This window comes from Pelmatolapia mariae, linkage group LG3_W (genome assembly GCF_036321145.2).
Source record: "Pelmatolapia mariae isolate MD_Pm_ZW linkage group LG3_W, Pm_UMD_F_2, whole genome shotgun sequence".
Lineage (NCBI taxonomy): Eukaryota > Metazoa > Chordata > Actinopteri > Cichliformes > Cichlidae > Pelmatolapia > Pelmatolapia mariae.
The window spans coordinates 92,920,352-92,938,070 of record NC_086229.1 but is presented as its reverse complement, the minus strand read 5'-3'; the positions used below and the strand labels follow the sequence as shown (position 1 = coordinate 92,938,070).

General features: G+C 45.1%; 3 protein-coding genes and 1 pseudogene across 7 annotated transcripts in view; 1 reads left to right on the top strand and 3 right to left on the bottom strand.

Moving 5' to 3' along the window:
• Positions 1-693, bottom strand: part of eml3 (EMAP like 3) — a 39,159-nt gene extending 38,466 nt beyond the window's left edge. For both annotated transcript variants that reach the window (XM_063470327.1, XM_063470328.1), the window contains exon 1: positions 569-693. In XM_063470327.1, coding sequence (XP_063326397.1) covers positions 569-593 — 25 coding nt within the window. In that variant the 5' untranslated portion in view covers positions 594-693. The remainder of the gene's footprint in view (positions 1-568) is intronic.
• The window catches only part of LOC134625026 (NACHT, LRR and PYD domains-containing protein 14-like), a 551,707-nt pseudogene that overhangs the window by 396,121 nt on the left and 137,867 nt on the right, over positions 1-17,719 (bottom strand).
• On the top strand, positions 2,190-5,966 carry ecsit (ECSIT signaling integrator). Its single transcript, XM_063470368.1, has 8 exons — positions 2,190-2,300; positions 2,436-2,678; positions 2,848-3,247; positions 3,339-3,562; positions 3,975-4,032; positions 4,154-4,302; positions 4,754-4,859; positions 4,945-5,966. Exons 2-8 carry the CDS (start codon positions 2,523-2,525, stop codon positions 5,229-5,231), a joined length of 1,380 nt encoding a protein of 459 aa, XP_063326438.1. The 5' UTR covers positions 2,190-2,300; positions 2,436-2,522; the 3' UTR covers positions 5,232-5,966.
• si:dkey-28a3.2 (uncharacterized) lies at positions 6,108-17,595 on the bottom strand. 4 transcript variants are annotated; one of them, XM_063470320.1, is made up of 8 exons: positions 16,826-17,595; positions 12,262-15,581; positions 11,290-11,460; positions 10,813-11,043; positions 9,392-9,441; positions 9,254-9,309; positions 8,864-9,166; positions 6,108-8,074 (listed from the first exon to the last, which is right to left on the bottom strand). In XM_063470320.1, exons 2-8 carry the CDS (start codon positions 15,424-15,426, stop codon positions 8,058-8,060), a joined length of 3,993 nt encoding a protein of 1,330 aa, XP_063326390.1. In that variant the 5' UTR covers positions 15,427-15,581; positions 16,826-17,595; the 3' UTR covers positions 6,108-8,057. The 4 variants fall into 4 exon arrangements, with proteins under 4 accessions (XP_063326390.1, XP_063326391.1, XP_063326388.1 ...); XM_063470321.1 differs by having other exon boundaries at positions 11,425-11,460; XM_063470318.1 differs by having other exon boundaries at positions 10,813-11,460.

Genomic DNA, 17,719 nt, shown 5'->3' with positions numbered 1-17,719 from the left:
TGAGGCAACTATTTGAATGCCACAGAAATAATGTAAACGATGTGCAGCCCGTCCCACACACCTACACAGTCACAGAGTGCTGCTGTAACGTCCTGTTTCTCCATCGACGTTTAAGACCACTGTCTGTCTTCACTAACGTGTGGACGAGTGACTGAACAAAACATGGAGAAATGTTGAAAAGCCCAAAATTAAGCACCAAAAATCCTTTGAAAGTCAGAGCGGATGTTCCGCTCTATCCGCTTGCAATAAAAGACACCAAAGAATGCGGCGACGAGCGCTGCCAAACTGCTGAAAAACTGCATTTAAGTGTTCAATTACAAAGTTTTGGTGTGACTGAAAGGCGGCCGAACAAAGTTCGAGGTTTAACGCGTTTGTTAAACTGTGTAAAAACGTGTACGGTACGGTGTGTGCTAGTTTTCTCCAAAGATTGCCATCTTTGAAGCTGCTTGACAGCGTTCCTTTGAGAGCGATGTGATTATCTGATCCGAGCACGGACAGTGAAGTTTCCACAATGTTAATGCTGTCAGTAAAAACACACACAAAGAACCGCTGTCGCTGCTGCACTCACCCAAACTGTTGGTAGAGGAATCCATAATCCCAGGTTTAGACGGTGTCTCCTGTTTTTAGAGGAGCAGCATGCACTAAGGTGTGTTTTCCATGCTGACAGAAGAGAATCACAGCCCACACTCTGGAGACTTGAGTCGACTGACAGGTCTAAGAATACCGGAAACGCGGATTTTTCCGCAACATAAAGCGCAATAGTTTATTAAACGCACGGGTGTGTGGGTGTGGGTGTGTGTGAAGGGAGGGGGGCTTATAAGTAAATCAAGCTTAAATATAAAATATAGTTCGAAATGACTTTATATAAAATGAAAAACTAAAAACAATCACACCACAGACTGAAAACAGCTTCCGGAAGTGTAGCCCCTCGTTGTAGCTAACTTGACACTATTGGCGGGAAGGCACCAGGTAGGGCTAAAAGTGCTGCCAGATATTTGCCTCAGTCAGACTGAGACAGTAAAGAGGATTTCAGTGTCTGTATACCAGAACATTTCACAGAACCCTTAAAGCAGCTTCTTACGGCTGCACCTCTGCAGTCTGACAGCTACAAGACGAGCATTTGTTTCCATCTCGTGGCGGCGGTGTGCACTACAAGCCCTGAAACCTGTGCCAGAAAGTGATTGCCTGCATTCAAACTGCTATAAATAACTTGTTGGCCTATAAGAAATGAAACGTATATCAATGCATCCCTCATGAATGACATCCAGTCATCCTGACCACACACAATATTCCTGTCACAAGGTAGAAGCTGCAATTAGTTTTTGGTAAAGTGACTTTTATATATCCTTTATTGATCCAGTAAGAAAGTCTAATTGACGTTAAAAATGTCCTTTTTTAGAGTGATCTGACGTCATAAAGACACCCGCAAGACAGGTAATTTATTTATTTTATATAGAACACCTTAAAGGTAAAGACATCACACACAAACACACACACACACACACGGAAACACTGGAAATGGCAACAGAAGGGATGGTGCAGAAACAGCACCGGGAAGCTTTTTAAATCATATTTCATGGGTAAGATCTTTTAGTTTTTAGTTCTCTTTGTTTGTTGTTGTTGTTGTTTTGCTTATATTGCATTTGACCAGCGATTCTATAAACGCAACGTTATGTCACTGTGACTGTATCTGAATTTTAATAGTGCATTAATTGTCAGCCAACATAAGCTCGACGATGGCTGCAAAGTGGCGACTCTTGCCTTAAGAAGTATCTCTTAGGGTGACCAACCGTCCTCTTTTTTGCACTTGTTTACTTGTAAAAGCCTATACAACATTTTTTTTATTTCACCATTCATTAACCGCACAGAGAAGGCATCGTTTAAATATTTTAAAGTTTACTGTTAAGTGAACAGTATTATTAAAGTTCTTCATGACTGGTACAAGTGTCCTCTTTGTTGGAAATCAAAATATGGTCACCTTAAATTAGACTACATGACAATGGATAAAAAAATAGTTAGCTTTCTCTTTTCTCAACTTTTGTTTAATAGTTTGAAGAATCATAGCTACAGCGCGAAGAATGGCATTGATTTAGAAATCATTTTCCTGCATTTTAATGGAGAATATTTACTGCGCTAATTTGCGGTTTTACGGAACAATAATTTCTGTCACTGTTTCTATTGTTTGGGGGAAGAAAACGCGTGTCGGACCGGAATGCTGTACTGGCCTTTCAACATGGTAGCGTCCATTGACAGCGCCTTCTGAAGGAGACTATATTCTTGTCCGATTGTCGGCATTAATGGTCAGTATTAACATGGTTATACATGTTGGGGTAATAATAATAACTATCCTTACTACAACGTTTGAGCAGTTGACGAACTAAACTTCACAAAAATGTGAAATGTAAAGTTTTATCGTTCTGTACAAATATTTACAGCTGGATGAGGTTCACCGAAGAGTGAATGTGTGAGCTTCACGTCCGTGTGCACTTCTGTTCTCTGACACTCGCTATGATGGCTCGACTATGAAGGGCAGCCGCTGCCTGCATCAGCTCAAGTCTCTGCGGCTGCTCAGCCACGCAGGGAGGCTGCTGCCTCCTGCTGCTGCTGGAGACAACGGCGCTCTATTCCGGTTACACTCCTCGAGTCAGCTCGGGGGCTTGCAGTGCCCACAGCGCGAGGTGAGCTTTAGCAGCGACCAGACTTAAGCTGATATACCGCACTGATGTAATCGCAGAGAAAGGCAGCTGGCAGTCGACTCTTTGTTTGGTGTTAATCAATAAATAATCTAATCAGATCATATGAATGAATCTTTTATATGCGTTCATAACAAAAACATGTTGCTTTTAGGTGTTGAGGCATTTCCACAGCAGCCCAGCGTGCACCAAGAGTCAGCCTGCAGGGTTCGTTCAGGAGGAGGACAAGACGAGGGACAAATCTCTGGTCGCCCACGATGACCTGTTTCAGCAGGTCACCAAAGAAGCCAAAACCAAGGCCACGTTTAACAAAGTGATAGACGTCTACATCAAGAGAGACATAAGGCGTCGAGGTCATGTGGAGTTTATCTATGCTGCTCTGAAGAAGATGCCAGAATTCGGGGTGGAGAAAGACCTCACTGTCTACAACAAGCTGCTGGATGTTTTTCCTAAAGAGGTATTCGTGCCGCGAAACTTTATCCAGAGAATGTTCAACCACTATCCCCGTCAGCAGGAGTGTGGAGTGCAGCTCCTGGAGCAAATGGAGAATTATGGTGGGTGTCTATAGTTTTGTGGTAGTTGTTGAGAATCTTGAGGTATTCTGTACACTGTTTTTGTGTCTAAGTGTCAGTGTCTGTGCCTCAGGTATCATGCCCAACATTGAGACCAAAGTGCTGCTGGTCCAGATCTTTGGAGAAAAGGCCCACCCTATGAGAAAGTACCAGCGTATCATGTACTGGTTCCCCAAGTTCAAGCACGTAAACCCCTTTCCTATTCCCGAGCAACTGCCTGAAGACCCAGTAGACCTGGCACGCTTCAGCCTCACACGCATGGCAAACGACTGGGATGCAAAAGTGACCGTCTACCAGGTATACGCGTGGATTAGCCTAGCTTAGCATGAAGACTGGAAACAGAGGGGAACAGCTAGCCTGGCTTTGTTCTTTAAAAAAATAACAAAAGTAACTCTAAAATCTTTAAAGCTAATACACTTTCAGACCCGAGTCGGGAAACCCCTTTTCCAGAGCTGTCAACCACAGACTCGTGTTCCACGTTTCTTAAGCTTTTAAATTGAGCTTATTTAAAGTGGAGTCGATGTGAATTCTCAGAAAAAACTCCAAATAAGCTGATTGCGAGTACAAGTTTTTGTGTTACAGTCGTTTAGTTTCTCAGGTCTAACTAAGACAAACGTGTGTAAAAATCGCAAAGTTTGATTGACTTTGTCTTTTGTCATCAGGTGTAAATCTTGTATTTACCAAACTCTTTGTGTGCTCTCCTCACAAGCTGCCCTGCACAGACATCACAGAGAGCGGTGCTGAAGTCACACTGCCACATATAGTAGGTATGGATGACTTGAAACTACATTCTGTGTCTCAGTCAGAAATATATTGCTAAGAAATACTAATAGTGGCATCACTTCCATATTTGTTGTTTGTTTTCTTTCTTTCCTGCGTTTGCACCAGGCATCCAGAGCCCCAGCCAGATGGAAGCGCTCGCTAAGCACAACCCGTGCAGGCCCGTGTTTGTGGAGGGCCCGTTCCCTCTGTGGATGAGAAAGACGTGTGTTTACTACTACGTCCTCAGAGCTGACCCTACCCCACCTGAAGAGAAGGTGGGCAAACATTACTGTTATCCATTACAAATAATAAGTGCTGTGTGATGATCATATAACAGAGTGTTTGAATTCTAATGATTGTGGCTTATAGCTCAGGAAAGTCACACACCCAGAATATTTCCTAAGATCAATTAAAAACAGGATTTATAATACAGAAATGTCCAGCTTGGTGTGTTCACTAATACACTCAGATATTAGGAATGCAACAGTTGTAGCTGCTTTCCTGTAGACATCTGTGCATGCTGGTGTTGGGGGAACTGACACCACCCTCACTCCACTCCCTGTGAAGCTCTCCCAGCTTCTTCAGCTGGTTGTCATCTGCAAACAGCCAGCCTTTTCAGCAGTGACCGTCTGTGTGTTCCCCTCATTGTAGACTCTGTATAATGAATGTAGAATATGTGAAACTTTGTGAATTAAATTACAAAAAAATCCTCCTCCCTCCCCTCAGATAGAAGAGCCCTATGACCCAGAGAGGTGTTTCATCTATCCTCTGCAGCTAGACCTGGATTTGGGCCGCGACCTGGGGGACGACGAGAGCTTCGATGTGGAAGACTGTAAGATATGGCATCACTGCTGTTGACCACAACCCCTCACTTCCAGGGTGTAACATAGATGATGTGTGTCTGTGTGTCTATCCAGTGGATGAAGGTCCAGTCTTTGCCATGTGCATGACCAGTCAGGGGGACCAGGCTACCCTCAATCAGTGGATCTCTGGCCTCCAACAGAGTAACCCCATCCTAGGTCAGATCCCCACGCTGTTCCGACTGGGCGCTGGACCCCATGAGCTGCAAGGGGTGGGCGACGCCGACTCGGCCAGTCGATCCTGGTTTTCTTCACACGTCCATAAAGAAGAAGCACACCCTGGGGAAGAAGCCGAGGCTGTAGTGGAGGAGGAGCCCAGGAGAAGTCAGGGTGTGAAGCAGTGAACAGGAAAAAAGTTTCCTCCTGACTCCCTCCGAACCAGTTGGGGGGGTTTTTGTAAATCCTCTTTAGCATATTTAATAAAGCCATACAAAATGATTACAAACGTATTTATTCAGTCACAAATGTTTCACACCCTTAAAATACAGCAGACTATCTGGGGAAGTACTAAGTACTAACTCCGCATGTGGTCAAATGAAGTCATTATAGCTGTGGAAATAAACAATGATGAAGTCAAGTTGTTAAAGTAACACAATAAATGTTGCTCTAATGACAACAGCTCGCCACGCAGACTTCAGTGAGCTCACACTGTCAGGAGTGTTTGGCTTTTTCAGTCGTCCTGAAGTTGGGGTTGAGGTCAGACTGTGGAGAAAACCTTGCAGACTCGTCTCATCATCTGTGGTCTTTCAGCAGTGGAGTATCTGGTAGGGTTTCAGTAAAACCATTTTTGATTGTAGTTTTGTTAATTAGCAAAATGTGTGTTTGTGAAACTGTTATTCCATCTCTTAGTAAAAAAAGCTCCTGATGAGGTGCATCATCATGCTCTACATCCAACTGGCACTGTTTCTAGTTTGTGTTTTAGAGCTCTGTTTGAGTTTGCACTGCACACACAAAGTTCACCCACAGCTGCCCATCGCAGGCCCAGGCTGTAGCCACAGTATGTGCACACTGTGGGTGTAAGCTGCCCTACTGGTGCAAGTGCAGCTTCAGTGGATTCAATAAAAATGATATGGTCAATGTACAAAGCAGGAATTTTTGTGCTTATTAATGTGACATTCTTAATATTTCTGATCATTATACCACACAACTGCACTGGAGAAAACAGAGTTTAACAAAAAAGACAAAGGATTCGAATGAACAGTAGAAAAAGTTTATTACTGAAAAGGCATTTAAACATTCCCTTTTTAAACTGGCAGACAATCACGTCTGATTTTCATGAGTGATCTGGTCACCACAAGCTCTTTCCACTGCGTTGTGGCTCCACAGACAGCATTCACCTCCTCAGCTTTGTGCTCAAATACAAGAATATTTCAGTGTTGTAGTCTTCATGAAAATCATAGAAAAATCATTGAAAAGCATTCCAGAGCACTTCATCCATTTACTACTTAAGTAGGAAAGCCTTGGATTGATAACATTCACAAATGAAATACTTCTCTAACATGGAGCTTTCTACAGATATGAATAATGTATCATCAACGATCACTTGCGTAAGAGGAGATTCAATAAATAACAAGGCTGCTCCAAATATTGTGGAACGGCACAGAAAAAGTCACATTTGGCATGTCATAACCAGCTTTATATTAGTCTATTTACAGTGCTGCAGGAGGTTTTTGCAGAGGTGACAAACTGTCCCTAAGAAAGTTGTCTCGGTACAAAAAGTTGCCCCTAGAGGAACACGTAAGGATGTGATGCAGTAGCAAATTGCAGCTCAGTTCCAGATGCCCCATTCAGTGATTGAGAAACTATCAAGGCTCTAGAGCAGACTGACCTGAATACAAGCCTGCAGGAAAATCTGCACACTGGCAGATTCTATCAGCTTCCAAATAGTAGAAAATGTTGTGCTGATGCTGTTTTTTCTATAGCTGACTAATCCCAGGGTTAAATATTAACTTATTGTATAATTAACGATAAATGTCACATTGACAAAAGCCATGGATTTTATCCCACGGCTGCTTATCAGTGAACAGGTAGTGTGCCTCTGCACAACTGCTGTCTAGTAGTTAAAAGCAAGACTGACATTAGAAAGAAGCAGTGACGCAGTCCTCCAGTACAAACGTATTCAGCAATAGTGTTCCTCAGTCCGGTGCATTCAGCCCCAGTTTGTGCTCTCAGCAGCTCAGCCAGCAGGTTCCAGCTTTTACTTTCCAGGAGTTTTCAGGAACTTTACACAATCAATATTATTCTTTGCATTTGGTGCTAAAACACTTCCCACTGTGGAATTCACAGCCTGGACACTGGTGCTAATTTTATGACTGAGCTGAGCTTCTTCTGAGCTACTCATTCAGCAAGTCTTTTACCCCCGTACGACCTATTATCCTGTTTTTCCTTGGAATACCTATAGTGTTTTCCCAGAATGCTTTAATGTTTACCCCTGCAGAAAATCCAACAAGGCAGAACAGAGCAGTGAGGAATGTACAAACTGGCTGTTAGTATGCTCCAGCTAGAAAACACAGGTTATATTTTATTATGGCGCCCACAGAGGTCATGTGATCAAAGAAAATGTTTGTGCAAGTCTGTGATTGGACCAATAAATTAAGAACAGAAAGCTCAGTGGCCTAATAAACTGATATGTCCAGAATGCCATTAGCTTAGCCTTCCCAGAGTGAAGATTTCCAAAATGTAGTTTTCTTTATATAGTAATGTTTCACTCCAACACTCATCTCAAGGTGCTGTATTGTAAGAAGCAACAATATTATAGAGAAGTGCAATGATCCCCCATGAGCAGCAAGAGTGGGGAGGAAGAACTCCTTTTGAACAGGAGGAAACTTCTGGGAGAAGCAGGAGCAACTGTTTGCTGCAGCTGATCGGGGGTGAGAGAAAAAAAGGAGCACAGCGAGACCACAAACAACAAACAGGACAGGAGAAGGACTGACAGCAAATCTTGGATGAGCTTCAGCTTCAGTATAAAAATGTCCTCACTGCCTTTGATAAACATACACAACCCTGGCAGGAAATGAGGTAAAGCTGCTTTAGCGCCTTCTTTTCCAAGCTGTCTTCCTGCAGAGGTAAACACACTGATAAGAAATAAAATACACGAGAGAAAGGAGGTGGGGTTTGTTTCTCCTGGTCCATGGTCTTCAGTTGCCTCCTGCAGCCGTCTCTTCAGCTCTTCAGTTCTTGTGTGGTTCTGCAAAAGAAGTCAGACAGCGTTGTTAACAGATCATCTGCAGAGAAACGGCTTAGCCTTTTTGCTAAAGCATATAGTTAGGGCTGGACCAGGTGACCCTGAATCCTCCCTTAGTTACGCTGCAGTAGGTGTAGGCTGCTGGGGGATTCCCATGATGCATTGAGTTTTTCCTTTCCAGTCACCTTTCTCACTCACTATGTGTTAACAGACCTCTCTGCATTGAATCACACTTGTTATTAATCTCTGTCTCTCTTCCACAGCATGTCTTTATCCTGTTTTCCTTCTCTCACCCCAACCAATCACAGCAGATGGCCCCGCCCCTCCCTGAGCCTGGTTCTGCCGGAGGTTTCTCCCTATTAAAAGGGAGTTTTTCCTTCCCACTGTCGCCAAAGTGCTTGCTCATAGGGGGTCATATGATTGTTGGGTTTTTCTCTGTATGTATTATTGTAGGGTCTACTGTACAATATAAAGCGCCTTGAGGCGACTGTTGTTGTGATTTGGCGCTGTATAAATATAAATAAAATTGAATTGAATTGAATTGTTTCAGACTGATCGGTGCAGTCAGGCGAGTTTGCACCGTCAATTATTGTATATAACTGCTGAGCCAGCGTTTCTACCATTACATTATATGAATATATGAGCCGATCAAAGGATATACCTCAATGGGGATCAGTCGTACAGATGAGGCTAACAGATGCTCTTCTGCAGCTACTTTTAACTCTGCTGTGTTACAAAGTCAGGTGACCGTGCAAACACGGCTTAACTACGTGATCCGAGCACATACTGTACCTGCCACAGGTCTGCTGTGCTGCTGCAGCTGGCTGCTGAAGAAGCGTTCCCGCCGGGACACCTGCTCATCCCAGGCCTCCCGTATTTGCTCTTTCTCGCCGGGTTCCAAGGTTAGGGTGTGCGGGTGGGCCTCGTCAATGTGGGCCTTCACTCCCTCTAGGCTGTGGGAATATTGCAGTTCCCCACACACCATGCACACCAGCAGCTGGTTGAGTGGGTCATAGTCCATGAGGTAGCGGCTCCTCCACACAGCATCGGAAACAGAATCCTCCTCACTTTCAGCAAACAGCAGCTCTGACTCATCTGAGAAGGCAGTTAAAGAAGAGTTTGTTTTTGGTTACTTTCACTATTTTATGTGCATTCGTTCAAGTTCAAAGTGACGTACTTTACCTTCGATTGGCGCTGTGTAATCCGAGTATGTAAAGGATGCCGAGTCCACTGAAGAGCTGTGAAGGGAGATTTTTGTGTGTTATCCTGAATGTTGATGATGCTGATATCAAAAGAAAGCGAGCAAAAGAAATCTCTCACCTCATTAGATGTTCTGACTCCTCAGAAGAGTTCACCCACTGACCAGGATCCTAAAGATATTGGACAAAGAGTGAAAAACTAAAGCACAGGCCACGTGCTGTGTTTTTACGTGCTTTTATGAGCTCCCTGAAACAAGGTGAACCTAGACACAAGTCAGACTAGAGAGATGCTTAAGCAGAGTTCCTGTAGTTTTGTCACTTTGACATTATTTTGTGTATTTTTGTAGTTTCTTTCTGGTGCTTTTATGTCTTTTATGTCATCTGATTTACTTACAAACAAAGGCTTTGGTAAAGAACGGGGGCACGAGTGCACCATTTAGTAATCTGTTCATTTTCTACTGGAGTACTAAAGTACTACTCTGCTTCTGTATCACTGAGAGATCAGTCCTAGGAATGATGGTATCAGGCTTGTGATAGAAAACCTGCGTTAGAGTCTGACCGATGTTTTTAACCCTTATTTATGTGGGAAACATACTTGATGTTGCTGAAAGGACCCTCTTCAATTTTTAAATTAATTAATTATAAGTGTGAGAATTTGAAAATCTACTGGGAACCAATGTAAAGAGAAAGATACTGGTGGTAGACAGTGGTACCCCTCACCCTCAGTGGTACCCCCTCACCCTTTTGTTCTCGAGGCTGTGAGCTTGCTTGCTAGAGCCTGTTACGAGTCTGACTGCAGCATTTTGTAATTGTTTGGAGGCATGACAAAGATGATTTGTCTAAACTGGTAAAAGGGCATTACAACAGGTGCAATGACACAAACGCAAGAACAATTTGCTGTAGTTCAAAGAACGAGGCTCGCATTTTAGAAATGTTCCTTAAATGAAAGTAAAAGGAACGTGAGGTACATTTTATATGTGAGTCAAAGTTCAGCGAGGAATCAAATACTTCACCGAGATTACGAACGCTGGTCTTTGAAGATGAGCAAAAGAAATCAATCACGTGACTGAATGTTAAATGTATTTCAAGTGGAGCTGTAATCATGGCCTCAGTCTTGTCAGAATTTAAAACAAGACAGTTATTGGAGTCCCAGTCACTAATTCGGGATAAACAGCCAACCAGGGTGGGAAGCCTATTTGGCTGGTGAGGCTTAAAAGATAGCATAAAAAGGATAATAAATGCCAAAAAAAGACAGAATAATAAAAGGAAAACATCAGTGGACCCAGGATTGAACCTTGTGGAACCCCTCGGGTTAATCAAGCAGTGTAAGAGGAGAACTAGCACACCCTAACCAAGAAGGTCCTTCCAGATAAATAAGAAGAAAACCAGTCAAGTGCCAAACCAGAAATGCCAACTAAACCTTGAGCCTATTAAGTATAATATAAGGGTCAGTAGTATGTAATATGAATACAATAATCCTTACATGCCAGTAAGCTAAAAAAAAAGCAAAACAAGCTGTTTATGTAACTGTGCAACTCTCACCTCTGTCTGTAGATCCAGGGGAGGCAGCCTAGTCTTCCAGCTGTTGAAGCTTTGGGTGATTCCCTTCTCCCGAACTGCCTTCCTGGCTCTTTGCTCCTTCTTTTTTATCCTCCAGTACTCCCGCTTCCTCCTCAGAAAGTCCTGCTCACTTTCCCCTGGGATGGGCTTTGGAGGAACCATGGTGCTCACTGGTGCCAGCTGGATGGAGGATTGTTTCTTGTGTGTGGGACTCTGAAGGTGAGCAGAGGGGATTTTTAACGGACTTTGACCAAGGGGTTCAATGAGGTGCATGTCAGTACTGGACAGTGGTTTCTCTGGTGGCTTCACAGCAGGGAGGGCAGGGGCTGAGTCTACATCAGTGCTTCTAGATGCTTGTGAAAGCTGTAGAGATTCAGAAACTCCTGCACAGCTGGATACAGCATGTGAAGGCCCAAGTTTGACACTGCTGTACTCATTGCTGGTGATAGGCAGTCTGACCTGGAGCGTGCACGCTGACTGTTGAGCATTAGATGTTGTTTGGCTAACAACCAGAACGGTAGGGATGCTGGTCACTGAGTCCAGAGGAGAGACAGGTGGTTTGGGCTGGAGGGCTCGTTTTGCTGGAGGACTCACCCCTTTAAGACTGTTGATAATAACAAGCCCCGGGGTCTGAAAGAAGAAAATATGACATGAACAAACGGGTTTTCAGAAACTGAGGCAGAGTTTGCTCCTAGTTTTAATGGGCCCCCTTCAGATGAACTCCACTTTGTTTTTCCTGTTCAAATACCATATGCCTGAGAATTTTCTGTCGCGGTAATTCAAGCTTCAGCTGGACTGAGTCAAAGTCTGAACTGAGTCGACTGCAGAAACCAATTTTATATACATAGAGAAATTTAGGTATGTGAAAAATGCACTCTTTACATGGAGGGCCCCTCTTTTACATAGACACTATGTGCACATGCTGCTAAACACTCAATAGCTTTCATTCATTTAAGTGCTGCTTGGGTTTTCTGCCCATTGCACGAGCTAAATACAAAGTTAGGCTGCACTAGTGGGAAATGGTTCATCTGGTAGCATGCGGCAGATTTCAGTGGCCTTAGTCAAGCTTGTCACCTTTGCAATCATCAAATGGAACTCTATATGCAGATAAAAGGCGTGAGGAAGAAAATCAAATGCAGTCTTCTTTACTTTCAGTGTTGAATTTCTGCCACGCTCAGATCCTGAACACAACATGAAAATTTAGGCTTTAAAAGATTAAAATGCTACATGGGTCAGAGCTAGCACTCATTTTTCAAAAACAGTCACATGTGAAGATGAATCTGATGATGATGCACAGCTGAGATCAGGGGCCATGCAACCAGCGGGACACAACATACTATCAAATATGATCAATATTAGCTATTAGCTACACACCAAAGCGCAGAAACTTCACCTCTTGCAGAAAAAGAGCTCGAGTGCTACTCGTGTTACCTGAATGCTTCTGGGGAAGAGCCCGCTGCTGCACTCCCCCTCGCCGTCTTTCTGCCTGGCCTTTAACTTGGCCCTCTGCTGCCTCTTCATCAGCTTCCAGTACTCCCTCTTCCTCTGCAAGCTGGTCAAGCCGCTCTGCTCCGTCACCACGCTGTTGTACCTCCGCTTTGATTCGGGGCAGTTGTTCTGTTCTTGTGCCTGATGCTGTTCCTGCTGTTGCTGCTGTGGCTGCAGGTTATCCAGGGTCACGGCTGTGATGTGATGCAGCTTTGGTGGCTCTGGAGAGCAGCAGGTTTTATAGCCGGCTTTTTTAGCGCAAAGTCTCTGGGTTCTGCGTGGTGCTTCCATGGAGGTGTTTACTACGTAGTTGAAAGGGGTCTGGGATGAGTGCTCACTGGTACGATGCACACCTACCTCATTGGAAGCAGGAAGAGGTGGAACTGTCTCACTAACCTGCGATGGGTTCTTGAGTTGAGTGCTTTGTAAACTGGCCTTTGCAGAGACCTTGCTGTCTAGCTCCCAGCTTTTTATCTGCAAAGTGAGGTCAGCAGCAATAGGAGCCGTGTCATCCCTTTCAAAAGACAGCTGAGATAAATTTGGCTTCATGTCTTGCTGTGAAACCTCTTCTATTGTCTCTATTTTAACAGAGTTCTGCTCACTTTTACATTCTGTCACTGTGCTAAGAGATTCTTCCAGGAGCTTCTTCATGGAGGCCACAGCTAGCAGAGTGGCAGTTTGGCTGTCTGCGCTCAAACATGGGTCAGACTCCAGCTGGGGTGCTGGAGGTGGGGAAGTAGGGGGTTTGATATCTGGACAGATGGCTTGTTCTGGTGGAGAATTTAGGTCAGCTGCTGGCATGGAGTCACTCTCCTGTTTCATTTCATTTGCATGAGGCAGAAAAAGCACGCTGTTGTTGGAAAGAGGAGGTGCATTTGCTGTAGTGTCGGTGAGATTTCTACTCTGAGGCACAGTGATCAGCGTCCCCTGCTTCTGAGGCTTCCTCCTTTGTAAGGCTGCACCAGCCCTAGCATGTAAAACACCCTGTCTCAATCGGACAGCACGAGCTGCTCTCTGCTCACGCTTCTTTATCCTCCAGTACTCCCTCTTCTTTGCCATCCTCTCCTCCTCCGTCAGCCCCGCATCCAGAGACAGGGCCGACAGCAACGGCGCTCTACTCGAGATGGTCATTTTCATAACACAACTGCTAACGTTTGAACCTGCTGAATTTTGAGGGCTCTGTGGATGAGTAAGTGTGAGCTGACCCACAGTTTGGATAGTTGATGAGTGCAAATTAGGAACGGTTGTGCTTTCGAGTTGAGTCTGTGGTCTAACTGCGAGCAGTCGCGGCAGTTTGTTAGCTGGCTGTCCAGGAGCAGAGACTTTCACCTGAGCTAAGCAAAGTGGAGGGGGAGCCGGGTTTATCCTGATGGGAGCAACACTTCTCAGTTTAGCGTCAGGTTGACACTGTTGTTGTGCCAAAGGAGTGTTTGTAGAAACTACACAAAGCTCTACTTGGCTTTTGTCTTCTGCTATGCTGTGATCTACAGAACTGTGAGGGATGTTAGCAGTCAGCGTCCCATCCTCTTTGATGAATCCTCCGATGGTCTCTGGGCTGTGAGTGAGGGCACTTCCGGTTGACTGTGCCAGCACTCTAGTCTTCCTCATCTCCTCGAGGATTTTCTGGTAACGTTTCACCCTCCTCATCAAAGAATCTCTCTCTTTCAACCGAACCTTTACCTCCATGGACAGCTTAGCTCGCTGTTCGCGCTTTTTGATCCGCCAGTACTCTCTCCGTTTAGCTATTATCTGCTCGGGCGTGTCGTCAGGGTTGATTTTGGGCATACTTCTGGTACCAAAAGCTGAGGGCAGCATTGGGGATTTACACCTTAGACTTCTATGGTTCATTAGGTTTCTCTGTGCTTCGATGAACCTTTGTCTAGGCGTTTTATATCTCGCGATACCCCGGGTAACACCGCCAAGATGACCGTAACTTGGAACCTTTCCCTGAGAGTCTACTGGTTTTTTCACAGATGGAATATCAGATGTTTGCAGAGCAGTTACAACTACAGTTGCTGTCCCACTTTGCAGTTTATTGTTTTCACTTTTGGCTGATGTAAATGATGTTTTGACCCGTGTATGACACTGCTTCTGGCTTGCTCCTCTCAAAAGTGACTCTGATGGAAGAACTATGCTTCCCACGTGTCCGGTTTTTGGTGCCGTTAGCCTCTGAAACGTCATCTCTGCACCCTGTGTCCTCTCTCTGGCTTTAGCTAACCTAGCTGCAAGCTTTGCTCGCTGCTCTCGCTTTTTGATCCGCCACTGTTCCCGACGCTTGGCTGCTCTTTCCTCGTCGGACTCCAGAGAAGCTTGTGCATTGCCAACACCTTTAGCCCTCTGTGTGGTAACCAAGGCAGGCTTTGTTCCACTCTGAGGTGTTGAGATGGCTGTTTTGCTCTCTGCTTTACTGGAAGTGGGGCCGCATGGAGAGGACACGAGAACGAGACCTGTGGGTAAGACTTTGGGCTGAGTGGGTAATACAACCTGTGCCTTATGTTGGTTTCTGGGGATTGATGCACCCTGCATAGACACACATGGCTGAGGTGCTGTTTTACTGGAGCTGCCATTGGTTATTCTGGTCACTCTGACTGGAGGCACTGAGGATACGGTGTTCAGCTGAGTTCCACTGGACACGGGTGAGGAAACGGTTGCGTCCCTTGCTGTCTGACGTTTACCTGCGGCTGCGTTGCCGCTGGCTGATTTGGCAGAAATGGAACATGACGCTGGCAACTGAGGCAGACGCTTGTTGAGTTTTACTGTCTGGAGCCACTTCTCCTTTTGGCTGTCAGTGGTTTCACGTGACCCCAAAGCATTTCCGTGCTTTGACACAGAATTGTATGAATTATCATTACTCTGCAGAGGAGGAGACAAAGCACCTGATGACTGGGCCAGAGTGGAATCCTCTTCCGCAGGGGCATTTAGCTGCTTTCCTCCCCGGCTGCTGTTGTTGTGTTTGTGCCTTTCCCTCTCCTCTGACAGACGGGCCCGCTGCTCTCGCTTCTTGTTTCTCCAGTACTCTCGCTTTAGGGCGAGCGTGGCATCATCGTACTCCGAGGCCGGCCGGTAACGGTGGGACGTTGAGCCACCTTTACCTTTTGCAGTTGGCATGCTGTTGCCAGGTTAGACAGCCCATCGGTTCTCATCCAACAGCAGTGATTGGCCTTGGTAGCCCCTCAGTCCAGGATCCTAACTGTCATTATCAGCATCATCATGTTTCTGAGCACCTCTTATGCTCTCCGACATCACATTGGTGTGCAGATATCCTGAGGAACAGAAAACAATCTTTGCATTAAAATGTGATGAAAATAACCTAAATACTGGGTAATACTTTGTAATAAACATTAAGCAACAGCAAAACTAACACAAGTTGAAGTCACTTGGATGAGTGACGAAACGTTTCCGATGAACAGAATGAAGACCTTTTTGGGATTTCCTTACCTGGATGATCGAGCATGCATGAAGACAATATTTTTCCACTTTTTAAAACACAATGTGTAGCACCTACTGTTGCTCTAAATTTCAAACTGAGGTTTGCAATTGCCGTTTTAAAGAGTATATAAGCAGGCAGGTGCGGTGGCCATAGTTAGGTTTGGAAATAACTGAAATCCTGCGCTTCAGGATCTAGCAGTGATTGGAGCCATAGGAATTACAACATGCTCACTGATCAGTAATGCAACAACAAGCACAACAACATTAACAAATAGAATACTGTATATAAAACACTACGCACAATGATTCCCTTCTATTGCACAAAGTAGTGATAATATTAGCGAGGATTGAAGAGTCAAATAGCTATTTACAAAAATGTAACAATTTATACGTTTTTTATTTCCACCAAATAAGTTCAGCCAAAGTCATTTTATCTGTTTAACTCACATTTGTGTGCCTCGTGATTAAATGAAAGTACACGGAGTACACGGAGTAAGGTGGTCTCAGTGGAGCACTGACGTACTCTAAGATCTGTACGCACTCACTCCAGCAGGATTTCGTGCACCAGTCAGGAGACAATAAATACGTGCACAACGCCCACCTCATCTGTCACAACATCTGTGCAGATTCCCGCGTGAAACGCGAGTTTCAGTGTAAGATTTCAGGAGATAACTATGAAATAAATGAAATTGTCGTCGTGTGTGGGAGCGCTTCGGCTCCAGAAAGCAGGAAGAAAACAGCGTGTCGCTGTCCCTTTAAAGCTGTCTCTCTCTATCACAAAGTCTATCTGCCATTTTTCTTTATTCTCAGTGTGTTTCAGTCAAACGCCACCAGGCCACTCAGCCGAACAACCTACAGCAAAACACGCAGAGCGGCCGTGGAAAAGCGGTCGCACTAGAGCGGAAATGGTGCCTGGATCGTTGTGTCTCTCAGCGGCACAATGGACAACATCTTCCTGCTCTGGTCCTCGCGGACTGGCGCCTGTCTGCGCGTGAAAGCCGCGAGGACAGGCGCAGATTCGAGCCGCAAAGCCGCGCGCCCGGAAGCACGAGAGACAGAAAACATGCACGTCCGTTACCTTTTAGCGGCACTTAACTTTCCGGGACACTTTGGGGGCGGTTTTGCACAGATATTCTGCCAGGACACTGCAGCTACTTTCCGCCAGTCGTGCTCAGGCTGCCTTGACAACGCTGAAAAGTACCAGGATGTGGGATGCTCGCTGTGTGTGTGTGTGTGTGTCTCTGTGTACATAGAGACAGTAGTGTGCAACGCCCCCTCCTTTCCACGCCACATCCATTCACTGGGTCGCATTAAAAGGATTTTACAAACCTGTCACGAGTCCCCCTGTCTGTCTGTCTGTGACAGGAGGCTCTTCCAAAGCGAGCCAAAGATAATGTGGTGCCGGGACACGGAGGTCCCGCACAGCTGTTCCCTACTGGAATAGCTGTACAAAGGTTCATTGATTTATTGTCTTTTTCTACACATGACCTGAATCCATGTGCACACGCTTCAAGCAGGGATCCACTTTTCTACACAACGACCAAATGAGCATGAGGGAGGGGTTGACGGACAAACACTGTTAGGGCGCTGGGGGCCACGGCCCGGTTCCTTTAACGTGGATCCGGTTTGAAAAAACTAAATTGACGTCACAGCAAGACTATAGCTATGGACTGAATACATTAATTAAACGTGTGTAAATCTTTGTGATCCAAAGGTGTGAGTTAAGTAGCTGAAACATTTTTCATTTTAATAGCATTAACATGAGTTTAATACTGTTTACAACTGAGGCCATCAAAGTTAGTGTATCAGAGGTTTCAGTCGGACTATGTCAACTCAGACAAGTTTACTAATCGAGAAGGAAGTCATGAACACATGTGCGTTTCAGTCTCTGCGCCGCTGAGCCGAACATCTGCACAGATGTGTATGACACATGACGCATGAAAACAGCGCGTGCGGCCCCGGTACAAAGCAG